The 23298-nt window shown below is 38.4% G+C and overlaps 1 protein-coding gene across 3 annotated transcripts; it reads right to left on the reverse strand.

The window, feature by feature from the left end:
• Positions 1 to 1466: 1466 nt before the first annotated feature.
• Positions 1467 to 22956, reverse strand: PLA2G4F (phospholipase A2 group IVF). 3 transcript variants are annotated; one of them, XM_426428.7, is made up of 20 exons: positions 22734 to 22956; positions 19281 to 19353; positions 17386 to 17522; positions 16445 to 16567; positions 14924 to 14964; positions 14287 to 14329; positions 13021 to 13087; positions 12560 to 12729; positions 12209 to 12322; positions 11703 to 11740; positions 10565 to 10700; positions 9749 to 9885; positions 8477 to 8699; positions 7805 to 7919; positions 6868 to 7005; positions 5285 to 5392; positions 4097 to 4291; positions 3606 to 3772; positions 2857 to 3043; positions 1467 to 2672 (listed from the first exon to the last, which is right to left on the reverse strand). In XM_426428.7, exons 1-20 carry the CDS (start codon positions 22842 to 22844, stop codon positions 2443 to 2445), a joined length of 2553 nt encoding a protein of 850 aa, XP_426428.2. In that variant the 5' UTR covers positions 22845 to 22956; the 3' UTR covers positions 1467 to 2442. The 3 variants fall into 3 exon arrangements, with proteins under 3 accessions (XP_426428.2, XP_040557835.1, XP_040557836.1); XM_040701901.2 differs by having other exon boundaries at positions 8477 to 8708; XM_040701902.2 differs by lacking the exon at positions 1467 to 2672 and having other exon boundaries at positions 2905 to 3043; positions 3606 to 3782; positions 8477 to 8708.
• Between the last annotated feature and the right edge of the window lie 342 nt (positions 22957 to 23298).

The raw sequence follows: 23298 nt of genomic DNA on the forward strand, positions 1-23298 counted from the left end.
TTTATGCAACTTTGCTGAGCTCTGGCACTGTTTCATCACGATAGTCAGGTTAGAAAGTGAGGGAAGATTTTGGATATAATCCATATAAATACTGGAATAGGTAAATAGACATTTTCAAGTGCACTAACCTGCTCCTTAAACCACAAGAACTTTGCCTCCTCACAGCAGCGCTTTAATTGTATCTTCAGGCTAAGGAGGGAGCAGCATGGGGCTACACATGATCACATTCCTTAGAGGAGGAAGTAAGCTTAGCAGTATAACCAAGAGTTGCAAAAGACTGGGGCAAAGATACTCACATATAAGCATTATGTTAATTCACTTAGCTCAAGTCAAAGTCCAAAAACTTTTAAACCAGTTCTAAAAAATTCTATAGAAATTTTGCTGTGGGGACAACAAAGTAAGGCAATTGTGAACTAAGTGTGAGTCAGTTCAGTTCACCAGCACAACTTCCAGTGATTCTTCACCTTTCCAATTCTGCTGAGCAATTGGAGGTGACAGAAGTGAGTTTCTGACATTTTTAAGACTGAAGAATACATGTAGTGCAGCTCGTGCACTGACTTGCCTGTGGACAATTCTACCTTAACATGGAGTTGCAAAAGAGGTGGCTATTTACACATCAGGGTAGCAAATTAAAATGAACTGTTAAGGCCTCCTATCTTTTCATAACAGAGAAGTACTGCTACTGTAGCAGAACTTACTGAGAAGCCTTAAAAGACTCCTTTGTACGTACCTAGAAAATTTGAGCAGATCCAGTTTTGCAAGTAACATTCCATCTTCCCACTTACATCCTGCTATATAAATATTCACACACCCCCCAGTGTCAAATCCTCTCCTATTAGGAGAGAACCTCAAAAGCAAGAAAGCACAAATTACCAAGCCATGAACTGACATTGACATCAGAAGAAAAACGAGCTCAGGAGGAACAAAGGAAACTCCAATCCCACTACAAATTCAAAGGCACAGCATCAAGTTTAAAGGCAGCTGAGACAAGAACACCTGAAAATCCTGTGTGGAAAAATATATAAACCATCACCAAACATATACTGAAGATGTCCAAATCCTACAAAGCAGATAGGTTATTGGCATCAATAATAAAAAAAGCACAACTGCTATTTCTTTTACTTCAGCTTAAGGAAGCAAGTTTTAAGGAATTTCCTTCCAGATATCAATTAAGTTACACTGCCCAAATGAAGTCACTGCTCAAAACACCTAAAAATTAAGATCTATTTTAAGAAAAGATTTGAGTCACGCGTCGATAAAGAGAAGCTTTATAATGAAGAGATGTCTTCTACTACTGTGTAACACCAGCCAGAAATGGACTGGTGCTTTCCAACTCCATCAGTTATAATGAAGTAATAAAAGAAATAACATTTCTTTTATATGTTATGTTATTATTTTCACATTCTGCTTAGTCTTTAAAATAAAAAGGAAATGTATGTCAAGTACTAATAATTGTGAAAAGCATGTTATCAAAAGTGAAATTTATTAGCAGAGGAACACATATAAAAAAGGAATCAAGAACCATATCTGTTCATATGTCTTTACACCATTTCAGAAAAAGAAAAAATTCCTGTCCTCAGTTTTCAAATACGAAATCAGTATGTACAGCTCCATATAAAAGCCAAAACAGTAAACAACACTGCTTTGCCAGCCTTTTGTATTAGCTATTATTCAGTGCTATAATGCAGTCCTTTTCTCTGAGCTTTCTGTAAAGGGAGGTCAATTCCCCCCTTCAGCATACCACCACCTGATGTTATTTTATTTATTAACATTTATAAAGCATTCCTACCTTGACCAACAAGGTTTCTGTAACATGAAAACACACAACTTGATTCCCTGAGCAAAGGTCTATCTGAACTGCAAGCACAAGTATGAAAGCATAAAGAAAAAAAATAAATCTAATTCGGAGTCTTCCTAGGAGCCTTCCTTCCTATGTTTTCAAATACATAGGCGTCAGCCAGTAGCAAGTTGAAAGCAAAAGGACACTTTTTCTCTCTCAGTGCATGGTTACAATGAGTGGAATTCAAGGCCAGATGATGTAAATGAACACTCAATGAAGGTTCAAAAAACAAGAAAGGTATGGAAGAAATCGGTGTTTCCTCATACTTTTGACAAAAAAATCCTTCATCCACAAACCAGTGGAATTTTGAAGATTATCTCCAGATGCTTGCACTCTGCATGGATTTATCTAGAAATCAGCCACTGTTAGATGAAAAACTGCGCTAGGTAACTCTACTCTTCACCACACAAACATACCTCTATTTCCTGTTTAACACAGCAACACACTCTGTTGCTCTGTACAACATCATTATCTCTTGGGTTTGTCTAAGGGCACGGCACGTTGAGGGAAATTTCAGTGTCACGTTCACTACTCCCTTCTCAGAAAGACAGTTTCTGGTTTGAGCACTGCAGCCTGTCTTTATTCCCAGCGATGGAAGCTGCTCACGTGTTGGCTGTGTTGATGACATTCTTCAGCTTCCTCCGTTGCAGAGCTAAATTGAGGGTTTTGAGGAGAGTGTCACTACTGTTCAGAACGTTGTAGCGATTCACTTCCACTAACCTGCTGAAATCATATGGCTCAAAGGTGAAATTTAGCGTACGGTAAGGAGAATCTTTTGTCTCAATGACAAAGTCACCGAAGGATTTCTCATCTTCTGACTCACGTTTCACTCCTGAAGCAAGAAAAAACAAGATGTCAGCAGTAATAGGCTTGTGCTTTTATGTGAGGAGGATATCACAGCTGATTGCTCAGTTAAACCACAGTCCTTTCCCTAAAGAAAGAAACACTTTCTTCCTCAGGGATTTCAGCTCCTTTATGATCCAAAGTGCTTGGAAGCTGAAGGCAAAGCTCCTTACCTGGACCTTTGTATTTCTGGAAGGTGTCATTCACCAATGGGAAGTGGAGCACAATGGGAGCCTTTGGATTATCATCATCCAGAAACACATAACACTCTTTGGGCTTCTTCTCATCTTCCTCACTCACTTCAATTTTTGGAAAAGGTATTTCCCGCTCCTCGCAATATTGCTGAGTCAGCTCTAAAACCTGTTGTCAAAGAACAAGTGTCATTCTGATAGAATACCAGCCAACCACTACGACTGTAGCTACAATCTTCAAAGGCAGAGGCTCTTTCACAAAATAAGTGACAGAAACCCATCTTCCAGATTGCACAAAACAATTTCTCTGGCTGGTGATACGGAAGAATAGAACTAAAAACTGTCACCAAACATCAACAGTTTGCAGCTTTTTATGCTTTACTACTCTAGGTATACATAATTTCTCTACACTTAAAAATAAACACCTGTATGTAAAGGAAAACTTGCTTGCATGAACAAAGTCACCAACTGCAACAAGAATCTTATAAACTAAACAAATATTCTTATTTTAGGTAACATGATAAACTTCTGAATTGAATCATGCAGTTGTCATTTCCAATCTCCTTATAATATTGAGAGCAAAAAGCATGGTACAACAGCATTTTCAAGTGATGAGGATTTATTTTAACGCAGTCTTTCAGTAGTGTCTGCATTCAACATCAACTGATCTGCTGTCATCGTGAACATGATTCTGCACTTTCATCTTCCTGTAACAGTGCTGTGTCTCTTACCTCAAATGGAGCTTCCCAGGAAAAATTGAATGACAAAATAACATCCACATCCCTCTCTGGTTGAAGTACCAGTGGAAAGGGAGAGTTGATAGAAAAGCCACCATCCACTAAATATAAGTTCTCCTCCATGGGGCTCAGCTGGTTGGGAAATGCATCCAGATGAGTGCCTGAAAGATACTCCAAGTAACACAAGTAACTATAATGCTTTGTTACACACCGCCGACTACAAGCAACATAGATCATGCTAGGGCTGTAAGAAAAAAAACAACACATTATAACATGTACTGAGACGGGCTCATAAATGTCCAATAATGAGTTTGCTTCACATGACAGAATACACACAGTGGATCAAATTTCTGCTTTGACATAAGGAGGGGTAAATTCCCTGACTTCAGTGGGACAAAGTCAATCTTTCTTACATTCTGTAACATTGCCTGTTACAGAACATTAACATACTATTTTACATCCCAGACATACACAGGTTCATTTACCTCTCCAAACCACAAATTCCTTGATTTTAACATAATCTTTATGAAGATATAATCCATGCATGAAGTTGAAGGTCTCTCCACACGTGACCCGGGACTTGAAGAAATCCTGGAAGATTTGCAACAAGGGGCCCCCAGGTACAATCAAACGCGTCTTCAGCCGTGTTGGATCTCGGAAATGAAATCTTCTGCAGTCATCTACAGAAACCACAAAAGGTACCAAATACATAGCAAATGCTCAAGCAGCTCCTTCATTTCAATCAGACCTCTTTTCTACAAAGTTTAACCAGTTTTCCTAAGGCTGACTTTGTTCTTTAATTAAATAGTATTGTAATTAAATCGCTGTATTTTCTATAGTTGGATATTTACTCACTGCATTTAGAGGGAATTACACAAATCACTGTCCATTTTAATTTCAAATCCACACAAAAACTCTTGTTAGCAAGTAACAACTAACAGTCATCACTTCAGTCACATTTATAGTTACAGCAACAAAACAACTGGGGCTGCAAAGAAGAAAAAATCTCTCCTACCACTATTCACTACAGAGTTATAAAAACACACTTGAACATCTCTCAGCTTTTAATAAGTTTCCTTTTCACTACTAGGGAGGTATTGTACAAATGGAGAACACAAATGTACAACCAGATTATCCAATGTTAGTAAGTATATATATATATATATATATATATGTAATTATATATAATATGTATATGGATATACATATATATGTAATATATATATAGTAATTATATATAATTACTATTATACAGTAATTTATATTATATATATATATATATATATATAAAAAATTAAATCAAGCTAAGAAGTGAACTGAAAACTTATTTTTCACCTCCATTATGAACCTCCATGTATAGCTTCTGTTCTTCTTTCCTCATGATTAAGACCCCCTGAATTGCAAAACATGCTCAAGACATCTCCCAGAATTAGACAAAGTTTCTAGTCAAGGTCAGGTTAAAAAAAATTAAAAATAGAAAAAAAGAATATAAAGTAAACAAAAAACTACCATTACTCTCCGTGTCTGATAGTATGGATTAATACACAGAACAACAGGAAATGCTGGTCTTCAAAACCAACATGTAGTACATTTTTGAGTCACATTACTTTCTAAAGTCACTCCAAACCCAGGAATCTTCAGAAAAACCCAGCAGTTTTAAAGAGTGTTCTTACCTATAACTTTGATAACATCTTTGAATGGATCTAGAAAGCTCAGTCCTACACCAACCACTTTCAAGCAGATGTCATCTAAGCTTGCAGCAAAGGCACTGCCCCACATTCCTGCAGGAGAAATGAATTATACTTCAATAATTAAAAGGCTTTTTCCGGTGCAAAAAGGCTTGTAAAAGGTTTGTAACTCAGTTGCCATCTGTCATGGAGAGGGCTGCCATTTGACCCCCACTATTCTGTAAATACAGAAACTTCCATGAAAGAGAAGCTCTTCAATGAGAAAAGATGCAAAGAGAATGAAAAGATCTAAAGAAGTTTTTGACAGTTAGGATCAACAGCAGACTGGGTAGAGAGATGTGGGGAGCTATAAGAGACTTAGTGCCTAGTTTGCTATGCAAAACTACTGAGACAGATTACCAAGGTTTCCAGAGCAGACTCCAAGCAAGATTGAATTGAGAGCAACATGAGAATGTCTGATTGAAGTAGCAGCTTTAAGAAAGACTTAAGAGCTTTGCAGGGCCTAAAGATCTTCTGAACCAAAAGAAGAATATCTTTGTATATAGATTGTCACTGCCTGCAGACATCTTCAAGGAAGATGCTTCAAACAGGGTACAGTCCTTCAATGCAAAGCCTGTAAGGACATCTATGATCACAACAAAGGGAAGTTGGAGAGCCCAGCCTAACACCAAGACCTATAGAATCAAATTCACTAACAGCAGCATTTCTAGCAACTAATCTGATTTTGACTCATTTCCTGCACTGAACTTATAAGGGGCATATCATGATTGAATTGATTTGTTACTCAGGCACAAACAGGCACTAGTTTTAGGAAGATAGCAACACAACATTTACAGGCAAGTATGCAGTAAATGCCAAGAAACCTTGAGTATCTTTCCAAGGGCAACCTTGGAAAAGAACAATGTTATGTCAAATGAAGTTGTTAGGAAGAACAGGACAATTCGCTTCAACTTTGAGGAAAGTAGTAGCCCTCCCTGACCACCCCACCCCCACCATGCCCTGCCCTTGATTTTCATCTACAGTAATTTATTCCCAAAAGAATTTCATTTTATCTGAGGGAAAGGATCTCTACTTACCATGTACATCCTGTTTAGCAACGGAGAGCAACGTCCGCTCTCAGTTTGTCACCAAACATTAAACTAACACTCTGAATACTCCATCCTGTTTAGGTTCTGAAAAGTATTCTACCCAAGCAAACTTAAAAGGCATCTTTAATAACACAGAATATAAAGTTGACAGAAAGTAAACAATTTTCTATCAAACAGGTATCACCTATTAAAAAAATTGATAGGTAAGGAATAGAAAAGATGTTAATGGAATGAAGTAGCACGTTACAGCAGAGAACAAACTCCTACAAGTATGACTATAAAAGTGATGGGACATGATTGGCTTTTTAAAGAATCTGTTTACATACATAGGAATATATGACTATAATACTATAAAACAGTGGCTAAACCTGTGGAGAATAATTTGACATTTTTTTCTCTTCAGATTCTTTAGGAAGAGATCAAAATTTAAAAAGTTAGTGAGTCCTAAAAGCTGTTTTACACACTGCTGTAAGTTCATACCTTGCAGAAAACAAATTCTAGGCTCTGGACGTTTCTGGATGAGCCTTCCCATGAAGAACTCACTGTCAAAGTCTTCCGTTCGGACAAAAGCCCCATATTTGCGAAACCCAACTTCATAGGGAGTAAACTCACACCATTCTAAGAAAGAGCCAACAGATCAGTGAGGACTTGCTCACCTCAGAGTAAACATACATGTAAACACTTTACTGCTGAAATCAATGTTCACATGGCAGGGCAGGGGGAGCAGAAGGGAATCTACCTCCACTTCTTTTACTATCACTGTGGATTTCCCTGTCACTCTTTCCAGGGAGCCTCCATTTTAGATAAGCAACATTAATATAAACTCTTGTCCAGGCTTTCATTGACTCAATACAACCTCCTTTCTTCCTGGCTTCTGGGAAAAAAAAACCCAAAATATTTCACTCCATCTTGACTTTGTTACTTCAGAAATATCCTGCCTATTTCAACTCTACTCTAAACCTTTTTCATCACATCTAAGGGAAGCCACTTCACTTTTCTCAGCTGTGCTGCTGCTAGTAAGCTCTGCTCACTATTTACCATCAACTTTTAAAGTACTGATTTCACATTTCTGTTGACCTCGTGTTATGCTTCCTGAGTTGTCTGCACACTGCAATGACCCTCACGCTTGAAAGCCTTCTACAAATATTTAGAAGTGAAATTAATTGTCCTTCAAGTTCTGCTTTAAAATTTTTCTTCACGTATACACATCTTTCTCCAGAACAAAAGAATAACAATGGAAAAATAAAAGACCAGTAGTGGTACGCAGGTGTACACGAGCACTGGTGTCCCTCTCTCTTTACATCTACAAGTGCTTGCTGCCTTATATTTAAAGTTACAAGTGACTAGGACTGGAGCTACACAGGTGAATTGAACTTATGGACTTCTGCAAGCCAAAATAAAGCTGCCACATTCATACCTGCAAAGTCACCACTGCTAATATTGGGTCTCACATTGACAGCTGCATAGATAGGATAAGGGTTCTGGGCCCATTTCACTGCTTCTTGCTGATCAGACAGCTTTGATGGATCTACCTGGTTACAAGCAAGGAATAAGAAACACACTAAGTAATACAAACTGTCCTCATATTTGAATTATTTGAAGCTGCTTCTTAGCATCAAGCATTACTGCTAATTCGAAGTCCCCCTTCCTCCTTCTGCCTATGCATATGGTTAGGTTTTGACAGAATATTTAGAATGTCAGGTGTTATTAATAAGCTAATAATCCTCTGATTTCAATTAGCATAATAAATATTGCATAGTGATACAGTTTTGCAAAATCAACACCAACATTCTTTCAGGCTTAATGCGTCCAATACAAAAGCTATTACTTTAACAAGTTATTCCAAACACACACTCCATTTTTCTATAGCGTTAATATACAAAGCTACAAAATTCTTTACCAAGAACAGTGCTGGAAAAACTGAGGCAGACAGAAGCAAGAACTCCCTATGTTTATTCTACGATTCTGCCTATTCCAGATCAGCCTACAAAGCTGGAGAGCATCTAATTTCTTGACATTCAACGTACAGGTCTGCAAAGGTCCCAAGTAGAAGACAAACAGTAGTACACATCCAAACTAACTCTATTACCTTCTGTTGTAAGAAATACTCCACAATAAGGCCCCACAAGTCTGTGAAGGAAACTTTCCGTCCGCTACTCTCCATTGCACTCAACTCCTGGAAATAGTACTTCAGTCGTTCTGGGGAAAATGCCCCTCCTTTGCTGCTAGATACAGCCCTCTGAGCTCTGTTAATTGCATCTCGAAGGTCCTTCTGTGACCAGTTCGGGTCTTGATATAATGTTGATAAACACCTGAAAATACTTACATTAAATATCATCGGTAAAAATGGCCTTTATGTAAACAAAGAATTTTAGCTAGATATTATTACTCCTGTGAGTAAAACTTACTCCTTGGCTTGAGAAGCCTAGCTAAAAAATAAACGATCATCGAGAGACAGAAATAATGGATCTTCATGCTTTAAAACATACTGAAAAACCTGACAACTAGCAGACAGCAAGACTGCTATTGCATACAGCAGTGGAGGTCATAACCTTTATCAGAACATAGGTCTCATTAAAATGAAAAACTAGTTTGTGTGCTTGATTAGCAGATAACTAAACCTGTTTCACAGTCTGGCTTTGAATCAGAAGGCGCAGACCAGATCATGAAATTAGTGCAAGAATACTAATGACATGAATCAGAGCTAATGCACAAAGTTCTAGAAGGGAATATTTTATTGTCAGGTTGCACAGAGATCTGGAAGGGGGGGATTATATTGTCAGGCTGCACAACTCCTCAGTGAAATCATTTCATGAAAACAATGCGTAGTTGTATGAAGGATGATTTCACTACGAACTCTAAGAACTGATCTATTGAAACATTCTAACCATGTCTGACACCTCAACACACTGCTCCAGAGTACTAAAGCCAGCACTATTCCCCTACACAGCTGTATATATCATTTTGTAAGGTAGCAACATAGTGGTCTGCACAGATGTGTTTCCAGACTTGAAGCATCTTTGTTATCTTCCTAGCAACAGCAAGCAAATCGTGAAATCTTTTGAAATCAAGCATTTGAGAGAATACACAGCAGCTTTATCAAGGTAGTAAGTTCAAATATTCAATTGCCATGCTTGCAAAAGCAGTAGATTCATAAATATAGCCAATAGCCATATGGGTGAGAAGTGATAATAGATTTTAGGATGTCTTTGGGATTGATATCAGAACTCTCAGGTGAGATCTGATGAAATATTTAAGTTCATTGTCTACAGATGGCAAAGGTACAGTTCTGGACTAATTTTTTGCATAAACACTAACATATTCAACTAAGTTTCTGGAGTCAGCACTTCACGCAGCTTACCAAGTAGAGCCAGAAATCCCACTCAGATACATTGCAGCATCCAGAAGGCCCAGCTGCTGAAGGCCAGCTAGGCTGCCGTAGAATGATGTCAGAGCTCTCATCCCACCTCCAGACCCCAGTACTGCTACAACTGGAACCTGCAGTCAGCAAACGCAGGAATTAATCACAGGCTTTTGAATTGCCAGTAAATCACCAGTTAAACAGAACTAATCCTGTGTAAGAAACATAATATCTACTTATATTAATTTCAGGTTAGATTTCAATCAGCACTTTCTCTATTTTGTAATTTAATTGATTGCTATAAAAACAGCAGCAATTCCAGCAGCAGTAACTTACTGAAGTTGTTACGTATGTTACTGCACATTTACTTGCATGCCACAGAATACACATGCTAGAATAGAAAAAAAAGGCACTGTTTCTCATAAGAGCACCTAAAGTTCACAGGACAATGCATCAGGTTATCTAGATATAGCACTGTCACCAAATAAGCAATTTGGAAGCGGCTTCTCTGTGACAACGTTCACAATTAAACCATTCTGAAGTTGACTTTCCCAAGATAATCCAGAGATCAAAGCCCAAGACTCAAGAACTCAGACAAGGTACATCCATTCTGAAATTTCAAGTTTTTGTTTGTCAAAAGAACACACATCCTACAGAAATACAAGATTTGAGACTTCAGAACTGAAATGTTGCAGGGATCCCCCATGGTAAGTGCAAGCCACACTCTGTTGGTTACAGGCAAAGAATCCTATATACCCTTACTAACTACCAGCCATGCACAAAGGATTTGTATCAGTTTCTCACTGTGTTCAATACCTCATCTCTCTGGGGCAACTGCTTTAAGTTAAGAATCTTCTTCAGTGCTTCAGAAACTCTTTTCTTCCTTTTGTCCACAAATTCTCTCTCCCCTTTACAGAGGTCAAAACCCAGTCGTACATCTAGATCCCAAGTGCTGAAATAGAAATTAAAAGAAGAAAACCCGCAGAGTTTCCAAAGGTTTGTCATTTCCAAGGAAAAGTAATTTCTGAAAGTATATCTTAAGTGGCGATCTGAATCACTGGATCAAACTATGAGATGACTATCACCTGAAAAGTTGTCTGTAACATGCAAGACTAGCTATTTTTAACAAGAATTAAAAATGAAAAACCTCTCTGCAGTATTTCTTCCTTAATGTCCAATTACAATATTTGTTTCAAGCAATCACTCAGCCTAAGCTTTGGGAATTTCACAGAAAGGAAGAAAAAAATTCTCAGTGGTTGAAGGAAGATCGTATAAGGAGCAACTGAGATCACAGCATTAACATGAAGGAAGAAATAAAGACAGTAACTTTAAAACAAATCGTAGAATCATACAATGGACTGGGTTGAAAAGGACCACAATGATCATCGAGTTTCAACCCCCCTGCTATGTGCAGGCTTGCCAGCCACTAGACCAGGCTGCCCAGAGCCACATCCAGCCTGCCCCTGAATGCCTTCAGGGATGGGGCATCTACAATACCTCTGGGCAACCTGTTCCAGTGCGTCACCACCCTCTGTGTGAAAAACTTCTTGCAGACTTTGAATGTCTGGACACCTTGCATCCATCCAAGCTCTTCACACTCTGAGCTGTCCTCTCCTATTTGTCAGTACAGCACCGTGTATATTCTGGGAATTATCTGCAGCTATCAAAGTTACATAATATTTAAAATATCAGCTAACCATATTTTATGTGTTTAAGTTGTAAGAAAACAGAAAAGTTTGCCCCAGTTTCAGCAGGATTGAAACCAATCTCCGAGAAAGTACCTTCAAAAATAATAATCACAGATTCCAAAAGAAAAACAACCAAGATTTTTTCTTTAATCTGTTCTCAAGAGATGCATTGAGGCAGTGGCACTTCCCAGATCAGCAGGCACGGTCCTTCACTATAAGAATAAAGCTCTTCTCTCATTTTAGAGAGCACTGGAGTTCCCACTCACCTCTCTTCAGCTTTCAAACTTATATCCAAATTTTCTCCCTGTAAAAACAGAACAAATTCTGCAATTGATAACAACTTCATAGGTTGTACTACTAACTGTAAGTTATTATATCAGCGTTGTCACCAGATACTAACAGGAACAGCACTCTCACCCACAAAACACTCATCTGTGGAACATTTTTATCTTCAATCTATTTCAGACATTTTCAGTAGTCTCCACAGCAAACAAACATGTTTTCACTCTGCTCTCTGAGTGCATTCATGACTTCTGCAAGCCTCTTGCTTTTCTGCTCTGATATTTCAGCCATTTCCATTGAATTTGTTTTTGCAAGACCCAATCATGAAAATATATTTTAAAATGAGCTTCACTGAGCTTTCTACATCATTCTTGAGATACAAGAAAACAGCACTCTTGAGAATCACATTCAATTAACTTTCGAAATGTCTACAGGAGAAGGGCAACATCTGAAGTATGTTAAAAATATATATAAAAATCGTTCACATTACCTCTCCCAGAGAAACAACTCTATCAACTTTTTTTCCAATAGGAAGGGAATTAAGTGGCAGAGTCCCCTGTCCTAGAACCGTAGAATGCTTTTCAACATCAGGGTTCATTCCATCCTAATGAAAAACAAAATGCCATTTGAGCTCTCCAGAAAAATTGTTAATGCTATGGCTATATGAATATATCCAAAACTGACATTCCTTGACATCTGAAGGTCCCTGGCATTCTTATGATGAAATTGAGCATATTGAATCTATGTTTAAAGGCTTTTCCATGGACTGGAGATGCCGGTTTCAGGGTGAATTTATTTAAAAGTGTGCATAAACTTTATAGCAGTCAGCACAGCTGCTTACCTCCAGGAAAGATATGGTTTGTTCCAGTTCCACTTGTAGTTCCGAATGCATTTCTTTGTCCACATGAAAGACAAAGGAGGTTCCACACTCCTCCTCTTTGTCCAGACTCCAAGGAATACACAACTGCTTCTGATATGCCCCTGGAACAGACAGCTTGACCTCACAGTTACCTGTGTGTTAAAATAAGAAGTTTAGACAGCAGAATCCATTTATTTAAATGTTCCAAATTAGGTTCCAAACTACTCTTATTAAACGTAGTTGAGACTAGGAGAACACAAGCAAAGACTCAGGTCTCCCTCACAAGGCACCCAATGGAAGCAACCGAATATTACTTGGCTTTTATTTTTAATACTAAACTAGCCTAAGAAGTTAATTTTGTAATCAGTAAGAATGCACTATATAGACAGTATCAAGCGTCCTCTCTCTCTCATGGAAAAAACATGCTTAAAATCCAATCATACCTTGCTGTTTCTCTTTCATTTTTCCCTCTTTGTTGAGGGTGCCTTGGAGCGACAAACAAGGATGAACCTACAAAAAGAAGAAACCAGCTCTGGCTACAAGGTCTGAGTTCACTTTCTAGTTGAAGTTTAATCCATCCACTATAGTAGGAATCAAGTTTACAAATGCAATATATCACAAAAGAGATTAGGGATTACACTAATCTTCCAAATAAAAAGTATAGTTTCAACAGAAACAGATTATTTGTTCATTTCAGAACCAGAAGCATTCTTCCTATTCCAGTTTTTTTGTTTCATTTTCTTATTATTATGCTGTATTTTTGTTTTTGTTTTCTGCAACCAGCACTTCATATGTACAAGTTCACAATCTTTCTCATCTTTTTTTTTTAAATGCACATGCAAGTTCCTATTCAGAATCTGTTCAGAGCCTAGAAATCACTGCATAAATCCAGCCATGACTTTCTGTACTAGATGATTCACATCCTCAAGAAATTTAGTCTCTCACACCAACCAGTCATCAGCTTCCCTTCAAGAACAGCCAATGAGATATTTAGTTGGTCATAGACGCTCAGAAAGATAGGAAATTCCTCCACAGCTTGAATAGAGGACTGATTTGCTGAGGTAAGTATGAATACAAGGGGCTCTCTATTGTGAAGTATTCTGCAGAATTGTACTACTACAAACTAGCAATTTTTTCCAGAAAAAAAAAAAAAGGTTAAAACTCTTTATTTTGACAATGATAGACGTTTCCATTCCTTTTTTCCTCATTAAAAAAAAAATAAAATCATCATTTGAGTCTCTTTCCTTTGGTGCAAAGAGAGGTATTTTTAATGTATAATATACCATTTTTTCAGTTTGTTTTCCCCAAGAGAACAGAAAAATATCACAAGGGTTATCACCTACTTAAAAGTGGCACTAAAAAAAATCCTAGAAATGTTAAGGAGGAAGACTATACCCAGCCAGCATCTGGGCTAGAAAATTCAGGACCATCCACAAGATTCACCAAAAACACCTTTATGTCTTTTAAATATTCTCACTGGAGGGGGGAAGGGGGAAGGACAACAAAAACAACAACAAAAAACCTCTGTGAGTTGGCTTAAAGTTTCAAAAACTGAAACATGAAACTCAAAATTAGAGGGGAGTGCTGGAGAGAATTTGGAGTTATTTGAATGCAGGATTTCAATTCTAAACAATTCTTGTCCTCTTACCACTAAATACCTACCATCGGGTGTAAATCTCAGTACATATAACTGACTTCTGTATACTCACCACAAGTACTCCATTGGTCAATACCTCTGCAGGAGCATCTGAGCTGTGAAAGGAAGAAATTTAATGCATGTGAGTTTTGGTTTTAGTTTGCATTATCATACGTTTCAAACTACCTGTCTAGATAAGAAGCAGGAAAAGAAGGTCCTTGATGCAAGAGATCTATGCAAACTAGATTGACACTATTTTCTGTGACAGAGCAGTAGGAGAAATTACTGAAGGAGAAATTCCACTGCCACTACGTGCACGTTATTATTTGAAAACCTAAAGATAAGCTGAGATTAGATAGACTGTCACACGTCTAACCTTGCAATATAAACACCTGTATACTTTAAGAATGCAAACTTTTCAATTCTAAATGATTTAGCTCATGAAAAAAAATATTGTTGAAGTACCTTCCTTTGCAGTGCTGCTATTCCCATAAGGTCAATTTTTATTTTATTTCCTCTTTGGTTTCCACAAATTTTGGTGGCTGCACTTTAAGGATGTTTGCTGCCAGCCACTGGTGATCAACTTAAGCACCACAGAGAAGTACTGTGCATTAGCCTTTATTTGGACAAGTCTATGCTGCACACAAAAAGCAACAAAAATCACCTCTCAAGAGTACAGGTTCGTTTAGCTCTTCAGGTAAATGACTCACCATTTCTCCAAATAGAACTCTACATCCAGTTCTTCATTATCCTTTAAAAATAGAAGGGTGACCCTTAAACTCAAATACAATTAAGACAAGCTTTCCCAAGAGATTAAGTTTTTCTCCTTTTACAGATTGTCTTTTTTGTTCTTGTTGCTCTTTTAAACATACTTCTCCCACCAGGCATATCTTCTATTAATATACATGTGTGTGATCATGAGATAAATGGCTCTCAGATCCATTATTCCACCAATCAAAAAACACTTATCCAGTTCAAGTACCACTGCAGTTCTGCCTCTAAAAACAGCACTTTCAGGAGACTTTGTGTTTCCTCCCATGTATTTTTAATTCTTTACACCCACAGCTCGTTATTGCCTTTCTTTCATCTCGCATCGACTTTGATTCGGCAATCTTTTCCTGTCATAGCATGCAATAAATGGTTGACCAAGATCAGTTTTCAAAATGACTAAGGAGAAGCCAACGTGAGCAATTCTCTTTCACTGAAGTTTCTGCTTCCAGTTCCACAAGTACTGATCAAGTTTACCTTTTAATCATTCTGCAGATAGCGGGAACAAGGGTTTTAGTAAGATGCCTGTGATCACAAATCATTCAGAGGGCCTGTGACAACTTCCCAGTGATGAGAGGGTTGGAACTAGATGATCTTTATGGTCCATTCCAACTGAAGCCATTGTATGATTCTAACTGACTAACACCTCCCTGCTAACTATATACCAGTCAACTTCTGGTCGTATCAACAGTACTGAAGCCAGATTTTGAGAAATCTGTAATCTAGGCCTATTATAGAAATGTGTTTGAAGCAGTGCCAAAGGAGTTCAGGCTGGTGAAATGACTTCAGCTACGTGAAACAAGCTGTATTATTGCGAGGCCATAAACAAGCCCATAGGGACTGAGAGCAGCTGATAGGCACCAATATCATCCTTATGAAGTGGAAATTAAATGTAATTGTACATAATCCTGTATATAAGCTTTTAGAATCATAGAATCACCAAGGTTGGAAAAGACACACAGGATCACCCAGTCCAACCGTCCACCCTTCACCAATAGTGCTCAGTAGTTCACTTTTTTTTTTTTTCAGTTACTAAACACAGAAGTAACCTTTGAAGCAATAAACTTTACTGCAAACTGACAATGATCAAATAAATCAGGTAGTCTGCAGTTCACAAAAGGATTGCAGACTAAATTCAGCTCATTTTAAGCCTAGCTTGTGCCCCTTTTGCATGTTTAGAAACAGCCAAAACCTACAAAGGCATTTCAACATCTTCTGTAAGACAGCAGCCATCCCAAGTTTTGTTTAGCTGGGCACCCCAAAGACTGTAGAACCCCTATTTAAGAAAAAAAAAAAAAAAAAACCCTCAGATGACAGTAAGACCATATATAATACCATAATCTGTTGATGTATTTTCCCCTTCTGACTTCAACAACAGGCAGATAAATAAGCATGCACTGCCTCGCTTCAGTAATATGAGCTGCAGCTATTCAGAGCTGACCGGGGAAGATCTGAGGACTAACCTTCAACTTGAAAGTGCGCAGCAGGGGCTGACCCAGCTTCATGCCTCCTACATCGAAGACGATGGAAGTGAGTTCATCACTGACTAGGACATCCTTGTCGTAGAGGGTCAATTCCAGAATGTTCTAAAACCAAACAGAAACAAACAGCCTCAAGTGAAGACAAAGAGCCACTTCCACGAACTTCAGTAGCAGCAAAATATAGACATTTTATGCATTAATCAGTACCCCATCCCCTTTCCTTCTCTGAAGGGAATTCACTACTTCCAACAGGACTTACAGAATAACTAAGCACAAAGCTTCTATTTGGCAGTGTTTATTTCTGAGCAATGGCGTCATGCTAAAACCAATACTCTAAGAAACTGTTTCCTTCCCTCTGTCATTAGAGTCTACTTCGAGAATCACTGCTGACAGTCTGGAAGCTTTGTTCAGTGCTCCAATAGGTCCTGCTCAGACAGCAGAAGGACTGTCTATACTAGGAGTCTGAGATTTGCTTTTCCTGATCATAGGAATTCATCCCTAGACTTGACTGAATGAGGTAACTGACAGAGTGATTTGAACTTGGAGTCCTAAACAATAGTCAGTGTAAAGTAAGCAGGGCTACAAGAAGGCAACAGTTACAATGTGAAAATAGAAGCAACCCTCAAAAATTAAGTTGCAGTATCAGGAAATTTCCATCAGCTTTCTCAGACATTATCCTAACTTCCCTTTCCTGAGTTTTATCACAAAGTCCCTTAAGGCAAATTCTAGCTGCTATTTGTCAAAGATAGCAGTTGCCACTAGACTGATATTACAGCTTTTGGTACCACTGAAGATGACCATCACCTTATACCTCCCTCTGCTTTTGAGGGTAATAAAGATCCTTTGGTTTTGAATGAAGTATTAAAGCAAGCCAACACACAACTAAAGACGGTTCAACCAGCTCCACCAAGCACGTTCCTTACCTTGACAGCACTGTGGATTCGATACTGGAATGTTTCATTCCACTCTGGGTTATCAGAGTTGTCAACAACCTGAGTTCGGGAGACATGGGGAGATGCAGTGGGCAGTTTCAGTTCCACGTAGCAGTCTGCCTTTGACACTAGAGCAGGGAGTGCAGAGACGCAACAAAATTATGTTACTCAAACATGCCCTTTCCCATGAGCTCTTCACTTTCTAGATTGCATTGCATCAGAAAAAAAAATAAATGTGCAAAATCAAGATGAGACTTGTAGTGCAGATGACTTGATGCTCACAGCTTTAAACAGCAGTAAATTGGATGTTACGTGCCAGTATTTCTCTTCCTGGTTCATCCAAACCATAAAGCTTTTAAATTTATTTTCAGAAAAGGAGTGTTGATACCAAAACCAAAGCAAAATCATTTCCTTGCTGTTGCAATCCTGTTAATTTGATACAACCTATTTAAAAACTTCCTTCTGTTAATTTGCCCTGAACTTGCACTAAGAAATATAACTTATAATATATTATATTATGGTATGTAACCACATTTTTTTCAAGTTTTGCTTTGCACCAAGAATCCAGTAGTGGTACAACATCAAGGAAAAATGCAGCTATAATAGAAAAGGAGTTAAGGTAACCTTTATGGCTATTTCATTTTCTGAGCTTTCCAACAACTACAACCAGACCACATTATTTGTCTAGCTTCACATGCAGTCACATAACTGCATTCTTTCAAAGAACCACAGAAAGACTGAGACTGGGAGGGATCTTTGAAGTCATCTTTTCCATCCTCTGCTCAAGCAGTGTCTCTTAGATAAGAAGACTGCCTAAGGCCATCTTCAGTATTGAATATCCTAAAGGATGGAGATTTCAAAGCCTCTCTGTATAACCTGTGTCAGTGCTCAGTCACTCTCAGTTACAAAAAAAAAAAGAAAGAAAAGCTTTTCCTCATGTTCAGGTGGAACATAATGAGTTTGTTCGTGCCCATCGCCTCTTTGTCCTGCCACTGGGGACTACTGAAAAGAATCCTGCTCCATCTTCCTAACACTCTCCTTTCAGATACTTGTACTCAATGGTAAGATCACCCTGAGCCTTCTCTTCCAGCTCTCTCAGACTTCCTCATGAGAGACATGCTTCAATCCATTCGCCTTAGTGGCCTTTCATTAGACTTCAATATTTACATCTCTCTCATAGCAGACAGTTCAGCATTGGACCCAGCACTCTAGTGTGGCTTCACCAGTACTGAGTACAGTGGAAGGATCATGCCCTTGACCTGCTGGCACCTCCTAACACAGCTAAGGATACCATTGGCCCTCTTAGTGGTAAGGGCACGATGCTGACACCTGTTCAACTTGGTGTCCACCAGGACTCCTAGATCCTTTACTGCCAAGCTGCTTTCCAGCCAATTGACCCCTAAAACATAGCAGTGACTGTGCCATTTAGATGAATGACAGAACGATGCAAACAAAATATACAAATGAAAGAAAAGTATACTAACAAATTCTAGCTTCCAATTTTTATTTTTTAAGTGCAAATTGCTTCTTCCAGGTGCAGGAAGACAGTTCAGCAGTGGAAACAGTAACATTTCCCATGATCTGAGTGCTGAACTCAGACAAAGAACACTGAGTAGACCACAGCAGGATGTGTAAAAAAACAGCAGGGAAGCACAACGTTACCAGGACTCACCTGATTCTGTTCCACAAAGTAACGGTGTTAATCTTTATCTTGGCCTCAGATTAAGCCTTTCAAATATAGCTAAGGCTTTACAATAGAAACCTTTGTGTAGATGCCAAGGCAATACAGCGTGTAGGTAAAAAGAACCCATAACAATAATACCCGTGTTACCAGATGACTGCTGAACAAAGAATCTGTTTTCTTAATACTTTTACTAAATACTCACACAGATCTGTTCCCTTGATGTTTCTTGCTCTGAGGACTTTTACTGTTAGGTTGTAGTAAGGATGCTTCTCCCACTGAAAAGATAGGAAGAACATGGCTCAGCATGTACCTCAATTACAATATCTATTCTGTAACCACACTAATGACAACTTAGAGAAAAGGACCAGAAGAGACAGACAAAAATAAACAATTAATGACTCAGTTTGGGAATATACAAAGTATTTTTAGTGTCCTGGAGGAAGGCTATAGGAGGCTAGAAGGAAACACAATTCCCTTTCAGCATGACAATGAGCGATGTCTTAAGGTAACTTCAGAAAAAGTCCCTGATTTAGTGTTTCCTCTAATTATAGGTCAATTTTTATTTACTTCATTAGCTCATTCCTACTGAAGGATAAAATGAAACTAGAGCTCCTCAAGTAATTTTCATAATGACTTGACTAGTTCGTTAAGAGGGCTTGCCATGCATGCTTGAGTAATAGCAGATGTGGCAAGGATCTTAATAGCACTGTCTGAGTATGCAGAAAGCACATGCTAACAATAAGGAAGAAAAAGACACTTCCTTGTAGAAACAAACGTCACGGCAGCTTAAGAAAGAACGAACCTCAAATTCCTGTTCATTCTGAATTGTTACTGTTAACTTCACTTTTAAAAGTGCATGTTAGTTTACCAGCATTGATCAAAATGTTATCCTTGTTTGGAAAAGCATTCATACGGCTATTTTTGGCAGATAATATTAGTTTCTAAATGACCACATGGGAGGAAGAATATAAACCTGACTAAATCCTAGAAGGTCATGAAGGAGGAGTGAGTGAATGGCAGGGGATGATGAGAGAAAATGGCTTGAAAGGATTTGGTGCAGAGATTGCACAAAAGCAATAGCATAAGGTTCACGAACAGAATGACATGAATTATGCCATTCAGTTATGACATGAACCCAGCCATAACAAAAGCCAGCTAGAGAAATATTTTCTATTCTTACAATGTTTTCCACATCATTCCACAAGTGGTCACTAGGTCCGCATTTTTTTTTTCCTATGTGGTTAACTTGAGACCACAAAGTTTAATTTCAGATAAACTAAGCATTCATTGACAACTACGTTCATTAGCATCTTTGCTTACAACAAAATGCTACAGAGTGCAAAATGTTTTATAAAAACATTAGTCTTTGGTATCACTGATTAGGATATAAAAATAAACAATGAAACCTCAACTGTTAAACTGTTCATGAATGTTCCCCAACTAATAAATGGAATTGTACTGTACTTGTTAGGCGTTGTATACTTGTGCACTTTACCTTATTTCTTACCACCTTAAGACATTTGGTAGCTTTTGCAAAACGGCTTGAGCAACACAGAAAACCTGAGACATACCTAGTACATTGAACTTTTTTGTACTGAGTGATATCCACTGTGAGCACCAAGGGTAAAAGTTACATGCATAGCCTAAGATTCTTCATAGTCAAGTGCCAAATAAAACTTAATAACATAATTTGAGCTTATTTGCCTATTACCATTACCATCAGAGAGCTTTCTTTTGCAACATCAACATGTTCAAGATGTTGCCTTCCCCCATCCCTTTCTGGCAGTAAGATGTGACTTTGCTTCTAATTTTAATCTCAGGTTCTGCTCCTCAGATGCTTCATCTTCATTTTTAAGCCTTTCTTAATCACATTTATTTATTCTCAACCACAGAGTAGCTTCTCAGGCAAAGTCTGCTCTCCTTTCTGCCTCCTCAAGCTATGGAAATGACTACAGAAATGAATACAAGATTCCATAGGTTACTCTCACTGACTCCCTACATGTGCCACAACTCTTCAGGTTGTTGAGAGGCGAAGCTACATGATCAGATCCTCACTGCTGCCAAAGCAATCTTCACTAATGTAGTTTACCACCTTGAATACAGACATTACCAGCACAGAATTCCACGAAGATAGAACATGGCTTGTTTTATTGCACGCCATCTGTCAACATAGTCACAAGTTCATAGGTCCCTTCCAAAGGTCTCTAACAACCATTTACTTGTAGCTAGCAATTACATCACTGAGGATACATTTCCCTCACTCGGATCATAATTTAAAGGCATATAATGCAACGGATACCTTCCTGCGCTCTCAAAGCTCTGCTCTCAGTATGCCAGAACCTCCTATTTCACCTTTTATAATTATGTTTTAGACAAGGTGTATCAATGCTATAACATATCAGAAGATGAGCTTACAGAGCAATGAAGTACAAATTAGGTAAGGTCAATTCAAACAAATCTAGGAAAAGATAGGCAAGAAATGTATGTAGGCATTCAATGACAACTACAATTCTGTCTGTATTGGTGTAGATGACAATGTTTCTATGTACATGACACGTGCAAGCAGCCAATTTCTAACTTGCAGCTTAATGATTTTTCAAAATCACCCCATTCTCAGAGCTCAGGAGACTGCTCCTGTAGCAAAAAAACTTGGAATCCTTATGTGAGGGAACAAAACTGAATTCTCACTCTCAACAATTGTTTGTACTCTTCATCTAAACTGAAGGTGCTGGTGCAGCAGCAAGGGAGTGTAAAACAGGTTATCCTAGGTACAGGGCCCACAGGTATTTTATGCTGAACTCCATAAAATTTCTTAAAAAGATTTGATTACATTGAATTTTCCAAAGCCAAATGCTGATCTGCTTCCCTCCTCGTTGCTCACTGACTATTAAGTAGTCAAGACTTTTTTTTTTTTAAACTTATCAGCCAACACTACTTTGCTTTCTATAACTGAATAAATAACACTCCTCCAATCATTTTCATCACAAAGCAAATGGCAGAGTACAGTGGCATACAGATAGCAAACCATTGTTACATTCAATGGTCACCTCAGTTTTAAGTTCCAGATTTATAGTAGGAGAGGCAGGTAATATGATGGCAGATTAGCTGAGTGCAATTCAAAACTGAGGTTATTAGGCCTTCCATCTCATACAATAGAAGATAAGTAAAAATCAGTTGAAGGACAAACACACTGTAACCACTTATCTAATGTGGTTGTACTGCATTGTGAATGAACTGTTCAAGTCATTGTTAATCCTTGTCTCCCTCGAAGTATAAAGCCTAGTGGGATAAGGTAGATAATAAAAAGGAAAGGTAATCAAGGATATTTCACAAGAAAACACTTCAGAATCATTTTATCTCTACTGATGAGAGGTCTGACATGCTGGAGTTTCCCCCTGCAAAGTATCACCACATGTTCCCCAGAACCAAAGGAACCAAGAGATCAATGCCTGCATTGTTTCACTCAGAACACAGACTTAGTAAAAAATTTGGAATCTACACCAACGTTATAGTTAGCCAAAACTTTCCCCCAGCTATAAATTTTCTGTTTGATCACTACAGGAGCAGTTTCATACACGTGCAGTAGCAATAAGCCATTGCCAAACAGATCAGCTAAGGAATACTGTCCTAAAGGCAGCGCTACAACTCGTCTTACCCGACAGTGGTAAAATCCACTCTCCTTTCTCTCCTTTCTTTGGAAAAGTACAGCTGCCAGAAAAGGCAGCACTCTGGGTGGAACTGAGCCCCGCAGCACTCCATGGAACATGGGGAAAAAAAAAAAAAAAAGGACCGTTTTCTCAGTAGAAAACCTGACAAAAAACTGCAGAGGAATCCCCAGACGTCTGGCTGCGTAGAGCTGCTTACTACAGTCTTGGTCTGAAGTTTCACATAGTCCTGGGCTTCGTTCCAGCTGTGAAGCAGAGGTGTGGCCTGCACTTGTCAAGCAGCCCAGTTCTAAGCGTCACCGGCAGGTTTCTCAAATAGTGGTCAAAGATAGCAGCAAAGCAGCACTGGACACAGAAGCTCTGGCTAGGAAGAACCGTTGCTGTGATAAGGCTGCAACCTCATAACTCCCATTCCAGATTTCCTTTTGGAGTTCTAGTGATCTTATTTAGGACTCGTACTGGAATTTGGAAAGAGTTTGAAACCATCCACGATCAAATATTTTAAAATAGAAAGAAATTCCAGCCTTGAATGCAAGCCTTGAATTTATCACTGAC

The sequence above is a fragment of the Gallus gallus genome, chromosome 5, assembly GCF_016699485.2.
Source record: "Gallus gallus isolate bGalGal1 chromosome 5, bGalGal1.mat.broiler.GRCg7b, whole genome shotgun sequence".
Taxonomy (NCBI): Eukaryota; Metazoa; Chordata; class Aves; order Galliformes; family Phasianidae; genus Gallus; species Gallus gallus.

Bases quoted from the DNA above. Each gene is read 5' to 3' on its own strand.
- PLA2G4F (XM_040701901.2), bottom strand. From the start codon at position 22,844: ATGTTCCATGGAGTGCTGCGGGGCTCAGTTCCACCCAGAGTGCTGCCT. The intron at 7,920-8,476 runs GTAATAGAGTTA...GCTTGTAACCAG, and splicing joins AGTATTTCTTACAACAGAAG to GTAGATCCATCAAAGCTGTC. The intron at 4,292-5,284 runs GTAAGAACACTC...TGGTTTCTGTAG, and splicing joins AGATGTTATCAAAGTTATAG to ATGACTGCAGAAGATTTCAT.